General features: G+C 40.6%; 1 protein-coding gene across 7 annotated transcripts in view; it reads left to right on the top strand.

Annotated features, from left to right (window-relative positions):
• SFMBT2 (Scm like with four mbt domains 2) overlaps positions 1–24015 on the top strand; it is a 259063-nt gene that overhangs the window by 180609 nt on the left and 54439 nt on the right. For all 7 annotated transcript variants that reach the window (XM_066384911.1, XM_066384913.1, XM_066384912.1 and 4 more), the window contains 5 exons: positions 1390–1516; positions 14044–14157; positions 17090–17132; positions 19719–19789; positions 22588–22727. In XM_066384911.1, coding sequence (XP_066241008.1) covers positions 1390–1516; positions 14044–14157; positions 17090–17132; positions 19719–19789; positions 22588–22727 — 495 coding nt within the window. The remainder of the gene's footprint in view (positions 1–1389; positions 1517–14043; positions 14158–17089; positions 17133–19718; positions 19790–22587; positions 22728–24015) is intronic.

The raw sequence follows: 24015 nt of genomic DNA, 5'->3' as shown, positions 1-24015 counted from the left end.
CCCCCAGGGCCTCAGAATGTGACTGTATTTGGAGTTAGAGTCTTTAAAGAGGTAATTAGGGTAAAATGAGGTCATATGGGTGGACTTTAATCTAATCTGAATGGTGTCCTTATAAGAAGAGGAAATTAAAACAAGTGCCACATGCACAAAGGAAAGAACACGAGGAGACACAGGGAAAAGATGGCCACTCACAAGCCAAGGAGATTGGCCGCGGAAGAAACTGACTGCCGACTGCTGGTTTCAGACTTGCAGCTTCCAAAACTGAGAATGAATTTCTATTGTTTAAGCCACCTGGTCTGTAGTATTTTGGTATGGCAGCCAGAGCTGATTAATATATGTAAGTTCACACGAAAACTTGTGCTTAAATGTTTATAGTGGCTTTATTCACAAACACCAATAATTAAAAACTACTCAGATGTCCTTCAACTGGTAAATGGATAGATAGACAAACTGTGGTATATGTATATATATAAACTACTCAGCAGTAAAACAGAATGAGCTGCTGATTCGTGCAGCGTAGGTGAGGCTCAAATGCATTTTGCTTAGTGAAAGAAGCCAGACTCAAAGGCTACGTAGCATATGATTCAGTGTGTACGACATTATGGAAAAGGTGGAATTTTAAAAACAGAAAACATTTTTCAGTGGTCCAGGAATTGGAAGCCTAGGAAGAATTGTTTACCATAAGGCCAGTGCTTTGGAGGTGAAGGGGCTGTTGAGTATCTTCATTGTGGTTATGGTCGTATAACTGTCTACATTCATCTAACAGCCCTACTCTCATAGAACAGTGTGCCCAAAAGAGTGAATTTTCCTATATGTAAATTTTAACAATGGGAACTTAGAAAGTATAAAAATAAGCAAAAAAGCAGAAAAGCCAAATAAAAATAATTTCAGATAGAGGACAACCCTGGGAATTCATCACTAGCACACCTACACCAAAAGAAATGCTAAAGGATGTTCTTCAGGAAGATGGTCCCAGGTGGAAAGTCAATCTCTCTCCCTTAACACCCTCAAATATGCCCCGGTCTGCTGTTGGTGAGGAACGTAGAGAAGTAGAAGAAATGATTTTTGGCTCAGTGTTTCGGTAGGAATAAGGGTGCATATGAGACTGGAAAGGAAACTTATCCATCCTCTCACTCATTCCGCTCCTACAAGCACCACCTGTGTGCCAAGCTGAGTTCTAATTTCTGGGATACAAATGAAAAATGCATGGTTATTTACTCATGAGTGGAGGGAAAGACAAACATGTGAACAGGCATTTGTTTTATAAATAAGGTCTGTGTGTGCATGTATGCCTATGTGTGCATTTCTGCTGTGTCAGCTGGCCAGCTCTGTTGCTGCACGCTATCTTGCTGTGGTATCTACTGGCTCAGTGTCAGTTCTTTCTTTCAGACATCATTCAGTCGAGGTTTCACAAAAAACATGAAGCTTGAAGCTGTAAACCCCAGGAATCCAGGAGAACTCTGTGTGGCCTCTGTCGTGAGGGTGAAGGGGAGGTTGATGTGGCTTCACCTGGAAGGTATGCACAGTTTATACTCATTCTGGAGAATTTAGGGTCCATCCAGAAATGGCAGAGTGCAGAAGACTCCAGCACTTCTCGGAAGTGCCCTTTTTGTGTTCCTTTTATTTAAGCAGATCTTAAATTATTCAGTGTTCTGAAATAAGTGAAATGAATCAAAGACACATTTGTACAGAGGCTCTCATTTTAATTTAATAGTTTCATTAATTGAGATGCTGGAATGATAATTATGTTAGGAACACAGTGTCTTTTTCCCCCCCATAACTATGATTGTAAAAGCTAATGTCATAATTAAATTAATGTAAGTCACTAAAACTGGTATTTGAGGTCTTGTTTAATATGAGGATAGAATTGTATATTTTAAAGTGAATAATACCCTTTACTTTGGTTTCTTTGTATAAATGTTTAATTTTTTCTTTACATAGTATGTAGCTGGAGATGACTTTCTCCCTAGATATACAAGGGTGGCCAAAAGTGGGTTTACAGTTTTAATATAAATAAAAAATACAATAAATAATAATACAAGAATAAAATCTGTATATTGCATACTCAAAACTGTAAACTTACTTTTGCCTACATTTGTATAATAAACAGGATTTATGCTTGTTTGTTTAATAGTGTTTAAATTGTTCTTTATAGCTACATTTTATTTACAATTATACAGATAATTCACAAAACAGTGTACTTTGTAAGCAGAACCTTGATTAGATTTCAGATTTAGGTAAAAGACTATATGTTCTAGAAGTTATATTTTCAGTGAGAAAGAATTGAAATGAATTTTATTCCTAAGATTTTCCCATCTTTCTGTGACTTACAATACTTTGGGTTTTGTTTGTTTGTTTTTCAGTTTCATAGCACTCAATTATTTCAGGTGTCTATGGAAAAAACAATAAGACTAGATATGAATAGTGAAATTATGTTATCTTTTCTGGTCTATATTTTAAATCTTATAACATCTTCATACTACTATTGGAATAAAGAATTTGGAAGATTATAGAATTGCTGCTAATAGCTTTGTCCTTATTTTATCAGTAAGCAGGTCTAAAAAGCATTGACAATTTTTATTCTTTTAAATATATTTTTTATTGACTTTACAGAGAGAGGAGAGAGAGAGAGAGAAAAAGAGAGAGAAAAGTGGGGGGAAAGGAGTGGGAAGCATCCACTCACAGTAGTTGCCTCCTGTATGTGCCTTGTCCAGGCAAGCCCAGGGTTTTGTACCAGCAACCTCAGCATTCCAGGGTGATGCCTTCTCCACTGCGCCACTACAGGTCAGGCAGCATTGAAAGTTTTTAGACAGGCCTACAAACTCATCAATATTAAGAGTTCAAGAGAGTGGGAAGGTTAGAGAGATGTGATTTTAGCTGAATGTCATATGTGTCATTAATTCCCAAAAAATGGTTTAAAGCATTGCCATGGTTTAGGATTTCTGATTTGAAATGAGGAAATTCTCAAAAAGTAATCAACTTTTTGAGAATTTGGAGTTTCAAGTAGAATGACCTTTAATTAGAATTAGCTAAAAGGTAGACACATGCACAATAGTGATATTTCTGCTGCTACAGGAACAGAATGTGACCTTATTTTCATTACTCCACGTGAAGTTGACTCAACTGCTCCTGGAAAAATAGGAGTTCGTGGGTGATTTTGAATCCCTTAATTAAACATGCTACCTAATACTGTGCTAAGCCATAGTACAAGACTGGCATCTTAATTGCATTATTAATTTGAAAACAAAAATGCTAAAGTTCACAGCCTATGTGCCATCATTATTATTTAGCACATTCTGGTTAAAATTCTTTGGCAGTCATAATTTATTTAGTAGTTTGTACTTCCAGAGTGCTTTACAGCTGTTAGTTGCCTAATGCAGATAGCAGTTAAGAGTGTCCTGAGTTTTATAGATGGAGAAACCAGAAAAGTCATTAAGATAGGCCTGGAGTTCAATTTCATTGCTCTTGACATCTTCTTTGTTGCTTAATTCAGTAGACCCCACAGCTTCCCAGTTCTTAAAAGAATGATCAGTAATGTTTAGTGTATGTTTGCCATTTTGACAGCATTTTTCTCCTTGCTGCTGTTTTCCTTTGAGTGTAAGTTTCTGGGTTTACAGCGAGAAGGCCAGGCCAGGGCGCGGCAGCTCTTCTGCTCCCGCTCCAGAGCGCCTTCTTTCTTCTGGGTTTACAGCAAGAAGGCCAGGCCAGGGCGCGGCAGCTCTTCTGCTCCCGCTCCAGAGCGCCTTCTTTTTTCTGGGTTTACAGCAAGAAGGCCAGGCCAGGGCGCGGCAGCTCTTCTGCTCCCGCTCCAGAGTGCCTTCTTTTTTCTGGGTTTACAGCAAGAAGGCCAGGCCAGGGCGCGGCAGCTCTTCTGCTCCCGCTCCAGAGCGCCTTCTTTCTTCCGCAGTGACAGCTAACATTAGCAAGCGGGTCGGAAAGTGCATTGCTCATTTTTCCAGAACTTACACATTTAAAGAAAAAATTTAAACAATCTGTTTAATATTGTCTAACTGGAATTATTGGTCAAAATTATGTATTTGTTTCATTGAATAAAGTAAAATTCCACTCAGTCTCCTTGAACTGGCTTAAATTTTTGTTTGTTTGCTTGTTTGTTTTGTTTTGGGCCCTTAGTGAACATTTGCTGTTTGATATAATAGCAAGCTTACTGGCGCTTGTTTCTCATTATTTCAGTTTTATGTATGTAGTGTATATAGTGTTTTCTTTCCTCAGTCCTGGGGAAAAAAATGTTAGAGATTCACTATGGTCACTTTGTGGCTGTTAGAATATTTTTATGATGATGGTGATTCTGATTATAGACCATTTATTTGACACTTTAAATTTATAAAGTACTTCATAACACTTTATCTGTTATATTTGTGCATTAAATTGATTTGAAGTATTTTCAACACATCTCTAATTGACTACTTTTAGGTCATTAAAATGGTGATTTTTATTTAATATTTCACCTCTCTTGAAGTCAGATAGTTCTTTAAGTATGTATAAAGGAGCTGATGTTGAAGGGCGAGCAATGAATAAAATATATGAGATGAGTATAACATTATTTTAGGTGCATATTTGGAACGAATCTCAAGCTATTAGCAGCCACTGATAGTGAGCAAGGGCAATTTATGGTGGTGAGGCTTTGTGTTTTGGGAAGGACATTGTCATGCTTTCTCTTATGGTAATATTCAGCTCTAGGCAATCATGTACAATTATGAGATTATTTATATAACAGAAATTGCATTCCTTTTTAATGCCCCCTGCATTGCAGTCACACACACTGGTTCAAATGACCATTGTCTTCATCTTTACAATCCAAGTCACTTCCCATGCATTTCAGATCATTTTCTTATAGGCATTCTGTTCTCCCTCACAGTGTCGTAATGCATTGCCTTCTTGGTTTCTCTTATCCTCATTATTATTGATACTATTTTTCATTTAGAAAAGATGTGATAGCTCCATATTCCTGAGTCTTTAATATTTTAGTCTTTTGGCTAAGGAAAAATATGCATTTTATATCATAAAAGATGTGATGACTTGTAATACTGGTGGTTGAGGCCAGGCAGGTTCACATGGGATTTGAGCAGGCAGTAGAGGAACTGTGAAGCCAGAGAGCCACGGGCCATTCCCGTTTGTTAGATTGTAGCAAAGGTGGATGAGCAGACAGGCAGGGAAATACCTCTTCCCATGGCAGCAGGCCAATGATTAGGAAAATGGTCACTCTCAAGGATGGGCAAGTGAACCGCCAAACAGCCCTGAGTGAAAGTACCCATAATCCTACATAGGCTATACACACATGGCTCTGCCATGAGCTCACACACTAATCATGTAAAGTTGCAAGTGAACAAACCTAACACAGCTGTTTTCTCAACACTCCACCCCTTAGTGTTGCTTGCCTCACGATCTACATGAAAGATACCTTCCGTGATGGTCCCTGTGCGAGGAGTGAGGTGTATTACATAAACAGAAACAGTACAGACTACAGCAACTGAATTACAAAGGCACAAGCTCTACAAAAAAAATGACAATAATTACAAAGGTGCCCTTAACAATGACATCTCCCCAAGCACCCAATGGATAACACACTTCCACCTTCTGTGGCCAGGTGCCACTTGCCCAGGGAGTTAACTGGAAACCCACCTCTAGCCCCCTACCCTATGGTGTCAACAGGTTATTCATCATAGGTGGGGTCCCTGCACAGTCCAGGGTTATGTCCATTATAGAAAGTGTCCTTGGTGCATCTCTGCAACTGGATGGGAGCAGGTGAATGGTGCAGGAGGGCCTCCACAGATGCCTCCCCTGCCCCAGTCAGGGCCTTTTGTAGTACTGTCCACAGTGGCATGTCCATCCAGCAAGGGAGCTGGTGTACCCCTCTTGTTGCAGTCCTTGCTTCAAGAGTTCATTATATCATTCAATGATCCATCCACGATAGACAGCCTGGCTGTCTGTGCAAATTACCAAGGTAAAGGTCCATTACAGGAAACTAACCACACAGCTCTTTGAGAACGCATCTCAGCAGCTATCCACAAGCACTCTGCTCATTGCCACAGCCCCATCCAAACCCCTCAGAGGTCACAGGGCCTGGCAGGGTCAAACATACTCAAAGCCTGTGCCACCTTCACAGTTTTTTTAGCTGCTGTAGTCTTGCAGCTATGTAGTGCAAACACCAGCCAATTTCTTGACAGCTGCTGGGGCCATTTGTTTCCATGGCTGGAACCTCTGTTCTGATTTAAGTTGCCACCGAAGCTCCAAAACAACTTTATTAGATTTGCCATCCAGTTTCCTCTTATCTGCCCTGACACAGTCAAGTCTCCCCACACCTGTGTTTGGTCACATTTACAGGTCCGTTTCTTGTATTAGTCGGGAGGGCAGCAGGGGCAGCAGCCTTCATGGCTTTGTGGTTCCACCTCCCCAAACCTGCCCCCATCTATGTAACAGCATTGATAGGATGACCCACATAGGGGCTGAAGATAGCCACCAGTGACCCACAAAGGGCTGGTGGGGTGCTACAGAGAATAAGGTCCCTCATCCCCGCCATAAACACGTCTTCATCTGGCTCATGGGACCTCAGTTGAAAGCAGCATTCTTCATAGTTAACTCTCAGAGGACCTGCTGCAGCTCAGTATATGACTGCCACTGACTCACTGTCCCTGGCAAGTCCCCAGCATTCTGTCAGACAGCATGAATGGCAGCCATCACCCATACTAATAAGATATATTTTCCTGAGTTGTTGTGGCAGTTCTGAAGATGCTGCCTAAATGAAGAGTGTGGTAATGGTGTCTAATTTCTCCATCTCTGCTCCAGAGAGCATGATGCCATCCATCCCCTGTGTCCCACAACAACAGCAACCAAGCTGCCAGGAACTAGGTGGGTTTCTGCCTGAATTTCACCCCCAACTTCATCAACTCCATCTGATGTAGGCCAGACAATAGAGTGCTCAAGTATTTGTGGAGGGGGTTGTGCCTGCCCTTGAAGCACTTTTGGCTGCTTTGTTTTTACCTTTTGGGTGAACGTTGGCTGGGCCCTGAGTCTGCCAATGGCAGTTTCAGCCCAAACCTCCTCTTCCTCAGAGGAAGAGGAATGGAAATGCCTGCTACTACTGACTCAGGGTCCCTTTGCCGGCATGCCTTCAGCGACTGCTTTGGCTTTTGTGGCTGCTGGCTCTGGGCCTGAAGCTGAAAACGAAACTCTTGAACTCGTTGTTGTTTCTTTAACAACTGGCACTGCCAGTGTTCAGCTTCTAGGGCAAACGAGCTCTCAGACTCACAAGTGCTTCTCCATCAACTGTGTCAGCTCTTGCTGCTGTTGGTACTCAGTCTCAAGCTCACACTGGAGTTCTCGAATTCAAGTAGTCTCTCACATAGAGCTTTCAGTTTCTGTTCACCAGGCTGTACAAAACACCCAACCAATGGCCCCAACAGGGTAGTCACAGGGAACCACATTCTCAAGAAAAGCCACTTCTCTATTCCACTCTTCAAAGGTGTCAGTGGCTCCATACCAACCCGATCCAAATCCTGCCCACTATGCCAGATGTAATGCTGGTGGCCAAGGCCAGGCAGGGTCACATTGAATTCAGTCAGATGGTAGAGGAACTTCAGAGCTAGAAAGCATTGGGCCATTTCTGTTTATTAGAATCGCAACAGCAGACAAGCAAACAGGCAGGGGAAACTACTTCTCATGGCAGCAGGCGAATGAACAGCAAAGCGGCCCCTTGCGTTGGTGGGCAAGCGATCTACAAAAAACACCGAGTGAAAGAACCCATGGCCTTATTATGTAAACTACACGTAACAGGGCTCTGCCACATGCTCATGTACGAATTATGCAAAGTGCAAGCAAGCAAACCTATCAGAACTGTCTTCCCAGCACAACTAGCATGCTTTATTTTTGCTAAATTATTTAGCTCTTTTAGTTGTTGCCACTATGGTAACTTTGTAGAGCTTTTAGAGCATGAGCAGCAAAATCTGGTTTTGAAATTGGGAGCGCTGTTACAGATGAAAACAGATAGGGGATTCTCAGTGAGTTTTGCACTTAGAACATAGGGAGAGAAAAATGTCCTGTAGGGTTTGTTTCATTTCCAGTTTGTAAAACATAGCATATAAACCAGTCTGTGAATCTGTGTGATGGAGGTATCACTTCTGACAGTAGCAGTTTAGAGTTCAGGAGTGGCATCTTTCCTCATGAACTTCACATTCTATATTGACAAGTACAGAATGTGCATGGCCCGGTCCAAACACAGCCCCAGTTTTCCACAAGTGAGAGCCACTGGGACCAACACATGGGCTCATGTAGAATTTCAGTGTACAAATTCAAACACAGGATGCAGTGACAATTCAAAGACAGATATGCTCTCTCCTTTGTCCTTCTTAAGAAATGTATACTCTTTGGAATTGTGCAGTGCCAGTTTTTTACTCATCTGTATTTTTTCTCAGCTTCTTAGCTATGGTGAGGTCGACGTTGATACATGAATCTCTGCTGGTTTTCTTTTCTCCCTTTGCTGTTAGTTTAGGCATCATTTAAGGTTAGAACACAGCACACACCTGGCAGGACAGTCCTCTGACCAGGCCAGGCTTTCAGGGCCGTGTCCTCACCCTCTTCACCTGCCATGACAGTGTCGTCGGCTTCCAGCTCTGTTGTTAGGAGGGATGGTGGAAAGGTGCAGGCCGTTTACTCTTGGTACATGGACTTTCATGTCATATTGTTTTGCCATTACCTTTTCCCTGATCCCAGCCATTTTCTACTCTAAATTGCTCTGACTCATCTTTTCTAGCTGGTAAATGGCTAGCCGTTAGCCCGGGTGCATGTGTGACCTCGCTTTGCAGAATCATGAGGGGGTCTCACTGCTTCCCAGAGAGATGTCCAACTAGCCTTTTCTCAGTTCAGTCCCACCTGTTCCTTGCCTGCACTCCACTGCTTCTCCAGGGCCTGGCAGTCTGAATTAGCTTGCTTCTTGCCATTTTTATCTTCTGTTTTTTGTAGACTCTCAACTGTTTGATAAATGAACAAATAAGTGAATGAATAAATGAAGTAATATAATAAATATGGTTAATGGAGTCTTGTGCCTGAGCCCCTTGTGGGCTCCATGTCACATGGAGATGAGGGTCAACACCAGGGTGAACATGAAAAAGTATTTTGATAAAGGACCTACATTGTTTTCAGATAGACTCCTGGAATATGAAATCTACTTTGGACCAGATGATCTTGTTAAACAAAAGAATGCTGACAATCCTAGCATGGTCTCCAGTCTCAAAACACCTTTTTTACATTTGAGGTGGGATAGTCCCTTTGAGAGTCTAATGGAAGCTGTGGAGACTCAGAAAAATGCACTTGCTTGTGTATACAATTTTTGATGCAGTTTCAGATGATTCATGGACCCTAGCAAATCAGTTCTTGGATGGGACTTCCTTGGAATTCATGGACACCGGACCCAAACCCCCGCAGGAAAGATTCCCAGGGGATATTAACTGAGATGGAGGTATCATTCCAGTTCCATTACTGGAGTTGACGACAATCAACTACCTTTCTCACTGTTGGCTCTTTACTTCTCTCATGTCCCTCTTGCTTCCAGTCCACCAGAAGCATCTCCTGCTCCTGTGCTCACCCCTGCTGGGAATGAAGCAATTCCGTCATGTTAGGTGTGTGATAGGGTTGTGTTTCTAAGATATTTCAGCATTGTCACAAGCCATCTCTTTTTTTTATCCTGTTATTTTCAATAGAAGAGTGTCGTAGTGCCCTGAGTCATCTGCTGGACTACAGTCTCTTTAATTAGAAAGGACAGTGAAACTTTGTAGGAGTGGATGGTAGCTGTTGGTCTGAGGACACAGTCTTAGAATACAGCAAATTGCAATACTCTTTTAAAGTTCCTAAGTGATTCTAACCAATTTATAAATGCTTGTACATTTGCTTTGTGAGCATGGAAAGTCTTTCTCCTCTTAACGGTGAAATAATTCATAGTTTAGCTTTATTCCTTTTAAGGTAACCTGTCCTTCATTAATCTGACCTCTGTGGCAAGACAGTATTCGTGTATGAGACTTTTCCTTTCTTCTCTGAATATCTTGTGTTGTGTTGTTGTTATTGTGGTGGTAAGTTGTCACTGTAAAATAAATGATTCTTCCACAAGGGCCCAAAATACACAAAAGTATCATTGGTCAGATTCTCTATCCCATTCCTGTTCCTCCAGACTACTACCACTCAGTTCTTTTCCCAGAAGACACCCCTGTATTAGTATTTTGTTTTTTCGTCCAGATTTATTGTATGCACATATAAATGTATTATTTCTCCTTTTTAGACCCATGGTAGCATACTCTATGTACAGAGTATTCTGCACCCTGCTGAACACTATGTATTCAATTACATACACGTTTTTACATATATGCATATAAAGAGGTTATTTATACTTTTTACAGCAGCAGACTATTCCATCTTGTGGATGTGTAGTAACTTAAATTCTTCCCTACAGATGGAGATTTAGACTTCCTGATGATTTTTGAGGTGAAGATGCTGGATAAGAATGAATAAGTAGAATCCATACTGACTTGATGTAGCTGAAATAAAGTCAGAGATTGAGCATGGTTTTGGGTCATTTGTAGAGATTTTCTGTGAAATAATAAAAGTATTGCAGTGATTCTTAATGGAACATCTAGCTTTGCATAGGTAGTCTTGGCAATCCTAGAATAATCAGGAAAAGAGAATTGTATACTTATTTACTGTATTATTTTGTAAGCTACTAGGTCTCTAATCTTGGAAAACAAAGAGCTATGTTCTAAAAGTTTATTCTGAGTTCAGCCAGATATATCTGGATTCATAGGTTGATAAAGGGAAATAAAAAAAAATGGTACCCATCATTCATAACAGGATTGGAAAAGTTTCAGGGTCAAGACCACTTTGCTGGGAACCCACTTTTCCACTAGTTCTTATTTAATACATGCTTTAATGGGCTAGATTTGGAGGTGGAAGGAAAGCAGGATTACACCTTTCTTGAGAATATTATTGTTGACACATTGTAGCTTATAATTATTTGTTTAATTGAATGGAAAGCATGATCAAAGATTTTAAAGTACTGTAAAGACAACCATTGAAATATATTAATGTATACATTGTTACACGGTGTATATATTAAAGCAGTTATATGATGTGATGTCTAAATTAGCAGAACAGTAATAGACAACAGTCATGACAGTCATTTTCTGGAAGAAATAATCATAAAGTTTAATTTATGCTGTTTTTTGAAGTACCACTTTGACCTTGAAAATCCTATTTGTATGTAAACGTAACTCTGAAAATACAAATATATCTAGTAGATGAATTCAACCTAGCAAAATTATTGAGCAACTAAGAAACACATGCTATTTTTGTGAGTCTGAAGATGAGAGCATCTCATCTCCTGTGTAATGGAGGAACAGCCTGAAGACCTTCTTTGCTGCACCTTCTGCAGAATTGTGTGCCTGTGGGGACAAGAAAAATCACTTTCACATTTGAAGCTACCTGGAGTGTCTCTTTAGCATTTATTTTGGATGTTTTCTTATTTATTTGATGATTTATTTAACAAATAGATTAAATATTGATTATGTTGCCCTTAAACAAATAAGCAGCCAGATACTTCTCTATCGAAATGGGTTTATTTGGGGACAACAGAGAATTTCAATTTAAGATGTGTGGTCTAATGGCACAGCACAGAAGTTCAGAAGCAAAGGAGAGAAACAGTCTTTTGTGGAGTTGGGTGGGGTTATTGTAAACAAGAGTCCACTGAATGCAACTGAAAGTTTGATGTACAGTGACTTCTCATTGGCTGAGTTATGGCAGCCTCTCATTGGCTAAGCTGTTACCAGGCAAAAGAGAATCTTCTTCCTGTTGAGGTAGTAAAGTAGTACCACTTCCTGTCAGGGATGCAGGGTATTCTCTTCCTGTTGGGGTCTCTTCTGGTTGAGGTCAGCAGTGCATTTGAGTGACAGTTGCCTGAGAGTCCTCTCTTCTAATTTCCATCTTAAATGAGGTTTCAGTTTATTAATTTTCACAATTAAGTCATATGAGACAGAAACAATTTCTGTTCATTCAACCATGTTGAAAATAATCCCTATAGACTTGCTTGTGCTCATTTAGCTTATATATCTGTTGGATTATAGGAGAATTAAGCAACAAGTAAGTTAAGATTGATAATTTCAGTAATTGCTTTCTATGAGAAAAAATCAAAAGTTTAAAGTGACTAATGGCAATAATATATGTGTGTATAAGAATCTGCATTCAGTGCTCGCTTTGGCTGCACATATACCAGAATCTGCATTCCGAGTGTTCAGGCCAGTTCATTTTAATTTATTTTTTATTTTTTTTAGTGAGAGTAAGGGAGATAAAAAGACAGCTTCCCCCATTTGCCTGACTGTGATCCACCCAGCAACCTCCATCTTGGGCCAATGATCTGCCCATCTGGGGCCCCTTGCAACCGAACTATTTTCAGTGTCTCCAAGGCTCCAAGGAGCCATCTTCAGCACACCTGGTCTGATGTGCTCGAATTAATCGAGCTATGTCTGCAGGAGAGGAAGAAAGTGGGGGGAGAGCGAGGGGAGAGGAGCAGGTGGTCACTCTCTCCTGTGTGCCCTGACCGGAAATCTAACCTGGGACTTATACATGCCAGGTTGACATTCTACCACTGAGCCAACCAGCCAGGGCTTGTTCAGGGCAGTTTATATGAACCAATAATTGGTTTAACACTAAATTGGGAAACTACATTTATCAAGTAACATACTCTGTTTTCACAATATCTACTTTAGGATGAGGGTTAAGAGGTTGGGAGCCAAGGGAAAATGGTTACGACCCCTTTGTGTTTGCTGCTCCTCAGCTTTATGAAGTTATGTTTTTTGAGGTGATATGATTAAAAATGTATCAGATGTTGTGTGATGATCTGGATGTGTGAGCAGCTATCTTTGTATTTTCATCTTGGTTCTCAGTGAAGAAACCAAAGCGAAGCACAATGAAGCTTTCAGAGCCAGTTAGTCACTCTCTGTTAATAGAGCCCTTAGCTCTTGATTCTTGGTTCAAGACTATCTAATCTCAAAGTGCTTTTAAAAAAGAATTATTGATTCAGAGGAGAATTTTCTTCTTTTCATGAGTTTTCTGGGTTCCAAATTTACTCTTTCAGTAGCAGAAGCTCCTTGAACCTTTAGTAATCCTATATTCCGATCTCTTCTGATTTTCAGGCTCAGCTCTGATGCTGATTTATCACAGGGCACTATTATGATTGTGAAACAAGAAGTAGGCAGATCCTCACAAAAAAAGACAATACTCCACGGTTTGATTCCCAGTCAGGGCACATACAGGAACAGCTCATTATTTCTGACTCTTTCTCTCTATCTCTCTCTCTTCTTCTTCTCTTCTGTCCCCTTCCTCTCTCTCTAAAATCAATAAATCTGGTGTGAATGAATTAAAAACGGATAAAAAAAGACAATACTACATATATGACTTTTGTGTCACTTGGCAAAAGTCTGCAGGCCACAAACCGTGTTCAAAATAAGTAACTCCAATCACACTTATAAGGGAACTCGTTATAAGGGAAATTGTGTTGTCTATGTTCACTGCTTGTAATTGGTGTTATGGAGTCTTACTAGTTATTTTTAACAGTCATTTTTAATTTTCATTAAAGGTTGACCTTTGCTTGGTGTTGGGTGAAGAACATCTTGGTGGCTAAAACATGAGCCCTGTGGCTCCCACCCCAAGCTCAGCCACATTTTTTAAATTTCAAAGCTTGGAAACGAAGAGACTTATTTCCTCTTCTAGCTTTTCTGACACCAATGCCACTTGTCCCTGGGTTACTTCCTTTTCCCTCTTCAGTGGGAAGTATCTCTCTTTTCAAAACCCCCACTTTATTGGAACCCCTTGTACTCTTGCTGTTTTATATTTCAGGCACTTGTATCTGTCATAAGGCTATTGGTTTTGTTTTTAATATTCAGGAGAATGTTTTCTTTCCATCTCAGCTATGCTCAGTATTTTCCTCTCTTCTTCAATGTATTTTTGGTAAAACCTGTTTGTACCTGTCACCTTGACTTTCCGATGCAGGTCTACAGGCTCCTGCTCCAGAGTTTATTGTTGATGTTGAATCCATGGACGTCTTCCCAGTGGGCTGGTGTGAAGCCAATTCTTACCCTTTGACTACACCTCACAAAACAGTCCGTAAGTATCACCTAACTTGGAGCTGAGATGGATAACCTCTGGGCTTGGGGTGAATAAATAGGCAGTTTTGTAAAGAAAATATAGCTAAGTTGTAAAAACAGAAAAAGTTTCAGATTTCTCACCAATTTTTTAATCGCATTTATACTTTGCATGAGACGAACATTTCACAGGTTGTCACAGAGAGGCAAAGATGAAATATCTGGATCTTTTACTCATGTATATAATTCATTATTTTAATTAAAATATTAAACTAAATTCTGTATTTTTATATTATCATATCTGAGAAAGGACTACTTTCTTTCATGAGGTTTAACCCAAGTCATAATTGGTCCTAGTAATTTAGTGACATAAATATAAACACTTAATTACTCTTAGCAGTAACTAAACCGTGAGATTTCAACTGTACTTTGATAAGAACATTGCATCACATCCTTCTGATCACAAAAATACCAACTGAAACCAGTATCATTTGGAAAAAAAGGCAATCCAGCAATATACATACCTAAAACACATACAACAGCTTGACTGGTGGTGGTACAGTGAGTATAGTCCTGGGACACTGAGGTCCCAGGTACCAACCCTGAGATTGCCAACTTAAGTGCAGGCTCACCAGCTTGAGCACAGGGTCACTAGCTTGAACATGAGATCAAAGACATGACCTTGTGGTTGGCATGAAGCCCAAGGTCGCTGGCTTGAGCAAGGGGTCACTGGCTTGGCTAGAGCTTCCCACCCTCCTGCCCCGCCCTGCCCCACCCTGGTCAAGGAATGTTTGAGAAGCAATCAGTGAACAACTAAAGTGTTGCAACTACAAACTGATGCTTCTCATTTCTCTCCCTTTCTGTCTCTCAAAAAATAAAAGAAAGAAAGAAATACAACATTGTATTTCAACAAACATTTTTTGGGCCTTATCTTAGAAAGGTACCATTTAAAAATCTTCAAACCTAATAAATCTTTAATTATTCTACCATAGGTGTATCAAAAATATTATTTAAAATTTTGGGTCCTTAAATATAAGGGTTTTAATTTTTTATGAAATAAGCTATATTTCTCATACTTTTAATGAAAATTATATGCTAGTTTTACTTCTTTCTAGCAATATACCAGAAAGTACACTATGTGTATATTAAGTGTATTATATGTACACTTACACAGAATCTCAATATTGCTGTAAAAGAAGTTCCATCTCACAGCTGGCCTTCTTATTTCCTGATGCTAAAAGATTTTGAAGGGAACTAAAAAGTCTTATTTGATATTCGTCAAGAGCAAGGTGGGACATTGTGTGAAATAAAGAAGGTAGCTCTGATTGTAGACAAAGGTGATTCTTCTCTCCCAGATGCCGCACTGTTCAATGAGTCTGATCCAATGAAAGTAAATTTTCCCATCACTTTTAAAATATTTTTAGCCCTGGCCGGTTGGCTCAGCGGTAGAGCGTCGGCCTAGCGTGCGGAGGACCCGGGTTCGATTCCCGGCCAGGGCACACAGGAGAAGCGCCCATTTGCTTCTCCACCCCTCCGCCGCACTTTCCTCTCTGTCTCTCTCTTCCCCTCCCGCAGCCAGGGCTCCATTGGAGCAAAAGATGGCCCGGGCGCTGGGGATGGCTCTGTGGCCTCTGCCCCAGGCGCTAGAGTGGCTCTGGTCGCAATATGGCGATGCCCAGGATGGGCAGAGCATCGCCCCCTGGTGGGCAGAGCGTCGCCCCATGGTGGGCGTGCCGGGTGGATCCCGGTCGGGCGCATGCGGGAGTCTGTCTGACTGTCTCTCCCCGTTTCCAGCTTCAGAAAAAGGAAAAAAAAAATATTTTTAAAATTTTGACCTCAGAATAATTATTTCAATCTCCAGGCATCCTTTTTATTTTCCTCTAAATCTAAACCCACCAAACTTTGACAGATTTAGAAGTTTGTTGGGATTAATTTATGCTTATGTTGGAAGATTCAGGACTGGCTGTGCCAAAAATAGATGCCAGAAACTCTGGTATGTCTTTGCTAAGGTGGTTCTAATCAATTATAAATATGAACTGGAAATGTTCTTTTCCAGAAGATTATTATTGAGTGGTTTATGTTAATATTTAACAGATATATTTGTTAAGCACCAATCTGACTTTAAATAATAAAATGTTTTAGTTTAAAAACATGCCTCTAATCCTAATTTGGGAGTAGCCATTGTAATTACATTATTTGACTTATCACATTTTCTTTGGGAAGAAAAGTCATCTGGATAATTGTTCTTGCACCAATTTATCTTACCAGGTGTGTTCATGTGAGGTATGATATGTGTGCTATTTTTCTTATTAAAATCACATCTTAAAATGAAGCGGATAATATGTACTGTAAAGATTAAATGTACTAAATTTTATTTAAACCTTATTTCTGATGTCAATTTTATGCTGAAGAAATTAAGATAAAATTGTGGCATGAATGAAATAACTTTTCATTAATTAAATTGTTGCTTTAAAACTGACAGTTTTAGCCCTGGCTGGTTGGCTCAGTGGTAGAGCATTGGCCTGGCGTGCAGGAGTCCCGGGTTTGATTCCCGGCCAGGGCACACAGGAGAAGCACCCATCTGCTTCTCCACCCCTCCCCCTCTCCTTCCTCTCTGTCTCTCTCTTCCCCTCCCTCAGCTAAGGCTCCATTGGAGCAAAAGTTTGCCCGGGCGCTGAGGATGGCTCTGTGGCCTCTGCCTCAGGCACTAGAGTGGCCCTGGTTGCAACAGAGCAATGCCCCAGATGGGCAGAGCATCGCCCCCTGGTGGACATGCCAGGTGGATCCTGGTCGGGCACATGCGGGAGTCTGTCTGACTGCCTCCCCGTTTCCAACTTCAGAAAAATACAAAAAAAAAAAAAAATCTGACAGTTTTACACTAAACTTTTTAAAAAATTCTTTTGTCTAACTACCAAACCAAGCTGAGTTCCCTTTTTTTTTGGCCTGTTTTACAGCACAAAAGAAGAAAAAGATTGCAGTTGTGCAACCAGAAAAACAGTAAGTCCTCCCTCCCTCCCTCCCTCCCTCCTTCCTTTCTTTCATTCTTTCTTGTTTTCAAGAACTAAGTGATAAACTATAGAGTGTCTTTATAGAGAATAGAAAACATGGTTGTTGTATTGGAGAGTTAGTTAACACATACACTGTAGTAAAAGATGACAGTGAACTATATCCACTTTGATTTACTGTACACTTACTTTGTGTTTCTGAAGGAACTTTTACTCCAGACTGTAACTTCTCACTGTGATTCCACTTCAGCATAGCTGAAAGCCACCCCAGTCTCACACATTACTAGTACTGGCTGTCTGTGACAGTGGTTCCAATTACCCAGGAGGCCAAGCAACCCCACCCAGCATGCTTGGTCACTAGTCCTGGCCAGGCCTGGTGATTAGAGGTTTCAGGCTACTGCCCAACTCCACCACCTCTTAGCTGGTAAACTTTCATAGCTTGCTTTAGCTTTTTGCATATCAATGCCCTCATTTGTAAAATGCCTATTTCTCAGGGTTTTTACAATAGTTGACTGAGATTCCGAATGTAAAATCTGTAGGCCTTACATTGTTCAATAAATATAGATTATCCCACATTTCAATTGTAATTTTAGGAGGAAGGCGTGTGTTTGAGCAGCATGCATAGATACCCTCAGTATGTTTTTAGAAACATAACTCTGGGTTACATTTTTATATATTATTGGAAAATATCTAGAATATACTAAAATACACATCCCTTGCCAATCCTTTCTATTTTCTTAATGTACTGGTGGAAATGAAATTGGAAACAGCACTTTTTTTATGTGCCCAAGTTTAAATTTAAAAGAAATGAAGTTGATTAATAACTGCATTGTAATTGGAAAGTGAAAAACAGTTTTGTAGTTATTTCTTGCACATTCATTTCTAAACAATATATCAAGTTTAATAATTTGACTCCAATTTTATCTGGTTATCTTTGAAATAGAGAATAAATAATAAAATAATAGTTTCATCATTGAATCCAAATTTGAATTTATAGCTCCTAAATTTGCAGTCTGTGGATCAGCGTTTTTTTTTTATTTTTTATAAATAAATAAATTTTTATTTTAATGGGGTGACATCAATAAATCAGTGTACATATATTCAAAGAAAACATGTCCAGGTTATCTTGTCATTCAATTCTGTTGCATACCCATCACTCAAAGTCAGACTGTCCTCCGTCACCTTCTATCTAGTTTTGTTTGTGCCCCTCCCCCTCCCCCCTCCCTCCTTCCCTCCCCCCGCCCCCCACAACCACCACACTCCTGTCCATGTCTCTTAGTCTCGTTTTTATGTCCCATCAATGTACGGAATCCTGCAGTTCTTGTTTTTCTCTGATTTACTTATTTTACTCCGTACAATGCTATCAAGATCCCACCATTTTGCCGCAAGTGACCCGATGTCATCACTTCCCACGGCTGGACAGTACACCATGGTGTATATGTGCCACATATTCCTTATCCAGTCCTCCATTCTTTTTTTTTTTTTTTACAGTGATTAAAGCCTTTAAGCAAACTCTTGGCCAATACAGCAAGAATCCATAAAAGAGTAGTGTCCTTACCATGTTCACCAAGTACAAGTTGGCCCCAACACCATGCCAAATCCCTGAAAAATGCAACCCAACCCCAGTTCAGTCTGTTAGGAGCTGTCACAGGGAGCAGGAGTCCAGAAAAAGTCCACATCCAGGAAAAGTCCGCATGGCACTGGAATTGTTGTCACAATTCTATACTTTGCATCAGACACGCTTTGCATCAGACACGCTTGTCAGATTGCTAGGCTCTCGTCTCCAGAATTTCTGGCTCGTTATGTCTGCAGTGGGACCTGAGCATCTGCATGCCTAACACATTCCCCGGTGACACTGCTCTGCCAGCTCAGAGACCCTCACTTTGAGAGCCAATGCTGTAGATGACCCAGCTAATATCTCTTATATTGGTTTACTTAGACTTTATGTAGCTTTTCAACTGTGGTTTCTACCCAGACGACGTGGAGGTCCCTGTGAAACCCATTGTACCCCCCCCCCCCACAAGGCTACATCTTTTTATATTTATTTAGCAACTTTGTACTGAACTGCAGTATAGAATAAGTCTAATTCACATTTTAAGAATCATCAGTTCATAGGTTTTCTTTGAAGATCTGGCTTTAGTGTGGCCATGACCTACACAAGTGCAGTCACCAGAAATCAAAGTTCAGCAGAAAGTGGTTTTCAATTAGACATTGAGGAGAAATCTGACTTTAATTAAAGTCGACGTAAGTTGATGTTTCTTTATGGCTAAAATTCAATTAAGGATGTTATTATAATGCTATCACAAGACACCGGCCCTAGAGTGACTTAGAAGGATCTCACTGATCAGTGATGGCCTCTAAAGGGTCAGGTATCTTGGGGTTATTATGAGAGTTTGAGAACAACCTGTTTGAAAGATCTTATGTGTTCTTCCTGATGTTGCTCCTAGATGTGCGCATCTTGCTCGAGTCTGAGCTTTGGGTTTCTCTAATAGTCACTTTAAGTTGAAAAAGACTTTGGAATGTAATAGTATCTTCTACAGAATGTGACACATGAGAGTTTTCTTTTCTTTACCTGCAGATTGCCATCCACAGTGCCTGTTGAGAAAATACCTCACGACCTTTGTTTATTTCCTCCCCTGGACACCACAGGTAAATGAGCCCATTTAGGGCTCTGTCACTTTCCAATTTGTTCTGAATAGAGACATGCACATATTTTAGGTCCATATGAGGCCATCTCAACTTTGAACCTAAACTCTTTTACTCTGTTGTTACTTATTAATGGGATACTTACTCTTTTATAAAGAAAAAGAAAAGGTTTTTCTAAGCTAAATTCTTTGTACCTTATCTTTTCTGCTCCTTGGTCAGTAGCCCTAGACAGCTCTCTTGTTCTGCAGGAAAAACGTCCACGTGCACCTTAGAAATTGTGAGCCCAGTTAAGTCTGTGTGTCATAGAAAATCATGTGGAAGAAGTTGAAAATAATCATTATTAGGGATTACTTTTTTGAAATTTTTTGCCAGTTCCACTTGCATTTTTATAGTATTGGTTAATACGTAAGTCTCTTCAGGCTTTTGAATTATTCCTTAAAACCCTTTGTATTTGAATAACTGGTCATGAATAATATGATTTTTAATATACAAAGTCCTACATCGTATAGTAATCTTTGAAAACACAAATGCTAGTTACCCTTTGACCACAAATATGATTGTAGACATGTTGGTACATTAAGTAATATATGTGGTTAAGAATTCTATTTTCTAGTCAAAGTGAAACCTGCTCTGAATTTTGGGGTTAAAACCTATATTCTATTGGAAAATCCTATTAATTCAAGTCATCTTTGTCATAAAGAGAGCAGTTTGATGAGTGAACTTACTAAAATTATTTTTTTCTAAAGGTCTGGGTAGAGTAATCCTTAAAAAACTTTCCATGTAAATGTAGTTGTGAACTTTATTTTTTTGCCTGTTGTATAGAATTCGGACTTTAAAATGGTTTTAAAAGAACCATGTCTGCTACTCTTTTAGAATATGTAATTGTTATTTTACTGCCCCTTTTCACCTGTTGTTGGGTTTTAGTTGAAGTTCCATGAAAACAAAACTTCCTGGACTGTTAAATTAGCATCTTAGAAATACCACTGTGAGTATAGCTTAGCTTGGAGCAGCAGTGGAAGAGCGTGAGTCTCATAGCTGAAAGTGAAACTTCATCCTTTGTTTTTAGGCATCATGATGCTTTAGAATGATACCTTTTTATTTTAAGTGAGAGGAGGGGAGATAGACAGACTCTCGCATGTGCCCTGACCAGGATCTACCTGGCAAGCCCTGTCTGGGGCTGGTGCTCGAATCAACTGAGTTATCCTCAGTGCCTCAGGCTGATGCTCAGACCAGCTGAGCCATTGGTGGGAAGAGAGAGAGAAAGAGGGAAGGGAGAAGTGCAGAAGCAGATGGGCACTTGTCATGTGTGCCCTGGCCATGGATCAAACCCAGTATGTCCGCACGCCAGGCCGACGCTCTACCACTCAGTCAACTGGCCAGGGCCTAGGGTAGTATCTTATTATTTAGTTAATTCTTTTTTCCCAAGGCAGCTCAAGATATAACTAACCAATAACTCACCTAGTTCATTTTCTAAGTTGAAAGAATAATGAGGGAAATGAAAATTTAAACCACTGTAAGGAACATTTTATGTCCATTGAGTTGACAATATTAAGGAACCCTACAATCCCTAGTGTTGGCCTAGATGTGGGAGACCAGGAACTCTTTTTTTTTTCTTTTTTTTTTTTGTTTGTATTTTTCTGAAGTTGGAAACGGGGAGACAGTCAGACAGACTCCCGCATGCGCCCAACTGGGATCCATCCAGCATGCCCACCAGGGGGCGATGCTCTGCCCATCTGGGTTGTTGCTCTGTTGCAACCAGAGCCATTCTAGCGCCTGAGGCAGAGGCCATAGAGCCATTCTTAGTGCCTGGGCCAGCTTTGCTCCCATGGAGCCTTGGCTGCAGGAGGGGAAGAGAGAGACAGAGAGGAAGGAGAAGGGGAGGGGTGGAGAAGTAGATGGGTACTTCTCTTGTGTGCCCTGGCCGGGAATCGAACCTGGGACTCCTGCATGCCAGGCCGACTCTCTACCACTGAGCCAACTGGCCAGGGCTGAGACCAGGAACTCTTACACAGTGCTTACTCAAGTATCAGGTTGGGTAGTCACTGGGAGAATAACATGTCTAATAAAACTAAAGATGTGCAGACCACATAGCTGAGTAATTCCACTCCTGGTTGTGTACTTGGAAGACTTTCCGGTCCATAAGTAGAAGTAGATTTTTGCATTTGTATTCTTTAAAATACTGTGGTAACATTGAGAGAGTGAAAGCAACTTAAAGTCCATCATTAAGAGTATGGGAAACTCTAGATGGAATAATACACAGAACTGAAAAATGAATAAATGTTAGGGGTAATCATTTACCAGCTTACGTGGATCTCAGAAACTTCATGTTGTTCAAACAAAATGTTGCCAAAAACCATTTATGGAATATTTTAAATATATTTATTGCTTGTTACACACAGATATATAAGCATGTGGTAGAATTTATAGACTTGCATGGGAGTACTGATACTTGAATGGTAAATACTAATCCAGGGTAGCGGTTACTTCTGGGACGAATTTCCAGGATGTAGGGCATGGATATTTAGCTATGTTATGTTTTTTTTTTTCTTAAGCCTCATCCTGATATCTTAGTTATTATTGTCTTAGTTTTTGCACTTTTTGTGTCTTAAATACTGCATAATAAACAGAAAAGTTATACAGTAGAAAAATAATCAGAATTTCTAAGATATTATTGTATCTATAAAACATTCTGAAATTAATGTGCCCACAGTGCATCTGAGTACAATAGCTTTGCCAACTAAGTGTACTAAGCAGGCTTTTGTTGGTTCTTAGAGTATCAACGGTGTTGCTCTTGCCCACAGGTACTGTCAATGGGAAATACAGCTGTCCCCAGCTTTTCATCAATCACAGGTGTTTCTCAGGCCCCTACCTGAACAAGGGGAGAATTGCAGAGCTACCTCAGTCAGTGGGACCAGGCAAATGCGTGCTGGTTCTTAAAGAGGTAAAGTGCATTCACAGTTGCATTTGGCTTATTTCCAGTGTATTTATGGTGTGGGTGCAATTTCTGAAGGAGATAAAAGAAATGTGAATCAATTCAGGTGGCATTTACCAAGCACCTCCTTTCTTCTAATCCTGGAGGCTGGAAGCTGCTCATTCAAAGATGGAAAATGGTGTTTCTGCTGTGACCAGCCAACCGTCTAGTGGGAAGGATGTGCATACAGTCCTCTGAGTCAGGGGGAAGCACTAGATTTGACTGCAGAGCTCTGGGCACACAGAGGACTGATCCATTGTGTGTGGAGTGAGGGTTTAGAGCTGGAGGGAAGGTTTCCCTGAAGAGGTAAGTCAGCCTGGAAGGGCAAAAGAAAGGGCTTCCTGAGACTCTGGAGGGTATTGTTAAGAACGGCACTTTTCCCCTCCACCCAGGAAACTGAGTAGTGCCTGCTCAGAGGAGGTGCTGAGGAATGCTTCTAGAGCTCCAAGCACTTGCCTGACATTTGTGTTTTGGCTGCATCCCGGCCAAGCCCAGGCTGCTCACCACTTTGCGGTTCAATTGCTGTTTCTCTTCCTGCCTGCGGGAAGCAGCCTGCAGGTGGACAGCCATACTAACTGTGTTGCTGGAGGTTTCCCTTTGTTATACTTGTGTCGCTCACCCCAGACTAAGTTTGGAGACAGCTTGGAATTTTGGAACCATTTCTGAACTGCTCTTGCACTCTCTGCTATTTCACACACATTCGTGCTTTTTCTTAAGGAAAATAACACCCCGTATATCTTCTTTATTGCTACTGTACAATGAAGAATGTGTTTGAATTCCTTGGGCATAACAATTCCTTTATCCATTGAACAGGCATCTTTGTTAGGAAACTTTGAGGAGCCAGGCACTGCATGAGGCCATAGGTCAGAAAAGCATCTGCCCTCTTTCTGTTTGAGCTTCACGTTCCTGTTGAGGAGATGACGTAATTCTGAGGTCGATGTGCATTAGGGTGAATACACAACAGAGACACGAGCAGACTGCCCTGGGAACACAGGGGAGGAAGTGACAAATCATGGCAAGTGACACTCTGGCTGAGGCAGAGCGAGTAGCGCCTTGGATGCACAGTATTGATAAGACTGCACAGGGGGACGTTCAAGGTGGTATCTGGGAACAGAAGGAGGTCGTGTATGGCTAGAGGATAAGTCCTTCAACTGGGGATAATCACAGGCATAAAAGAGTGTTATATTTTGAAAAGAAATAAAAAATCCCATCTTTCAGGGATATCTCTGAAAGGCTGTGGCAGTGTGGGTAAATGGTA

This window comes from Saccopteryx leptura, chromosome 5 (genome assembly GCF_036850995.1).
Source record: "Saccopteryx leptura isolate mSacLep1 chromosome 5, mSacLep1_pri_phased_curated, whole genome shotgun sequence".
Classification (NCBI taxonomy): Eukaryota; Metazoa; Chordata; class Mammalia; order Chiroptera; family Emballonuridae; genus Saccopteryx; species Saccopteryx leptura.
Note: the sequence above shows the minus strand (reverse complement) of the source record. Positions and strands in the feature narration are given on the sequence as shown.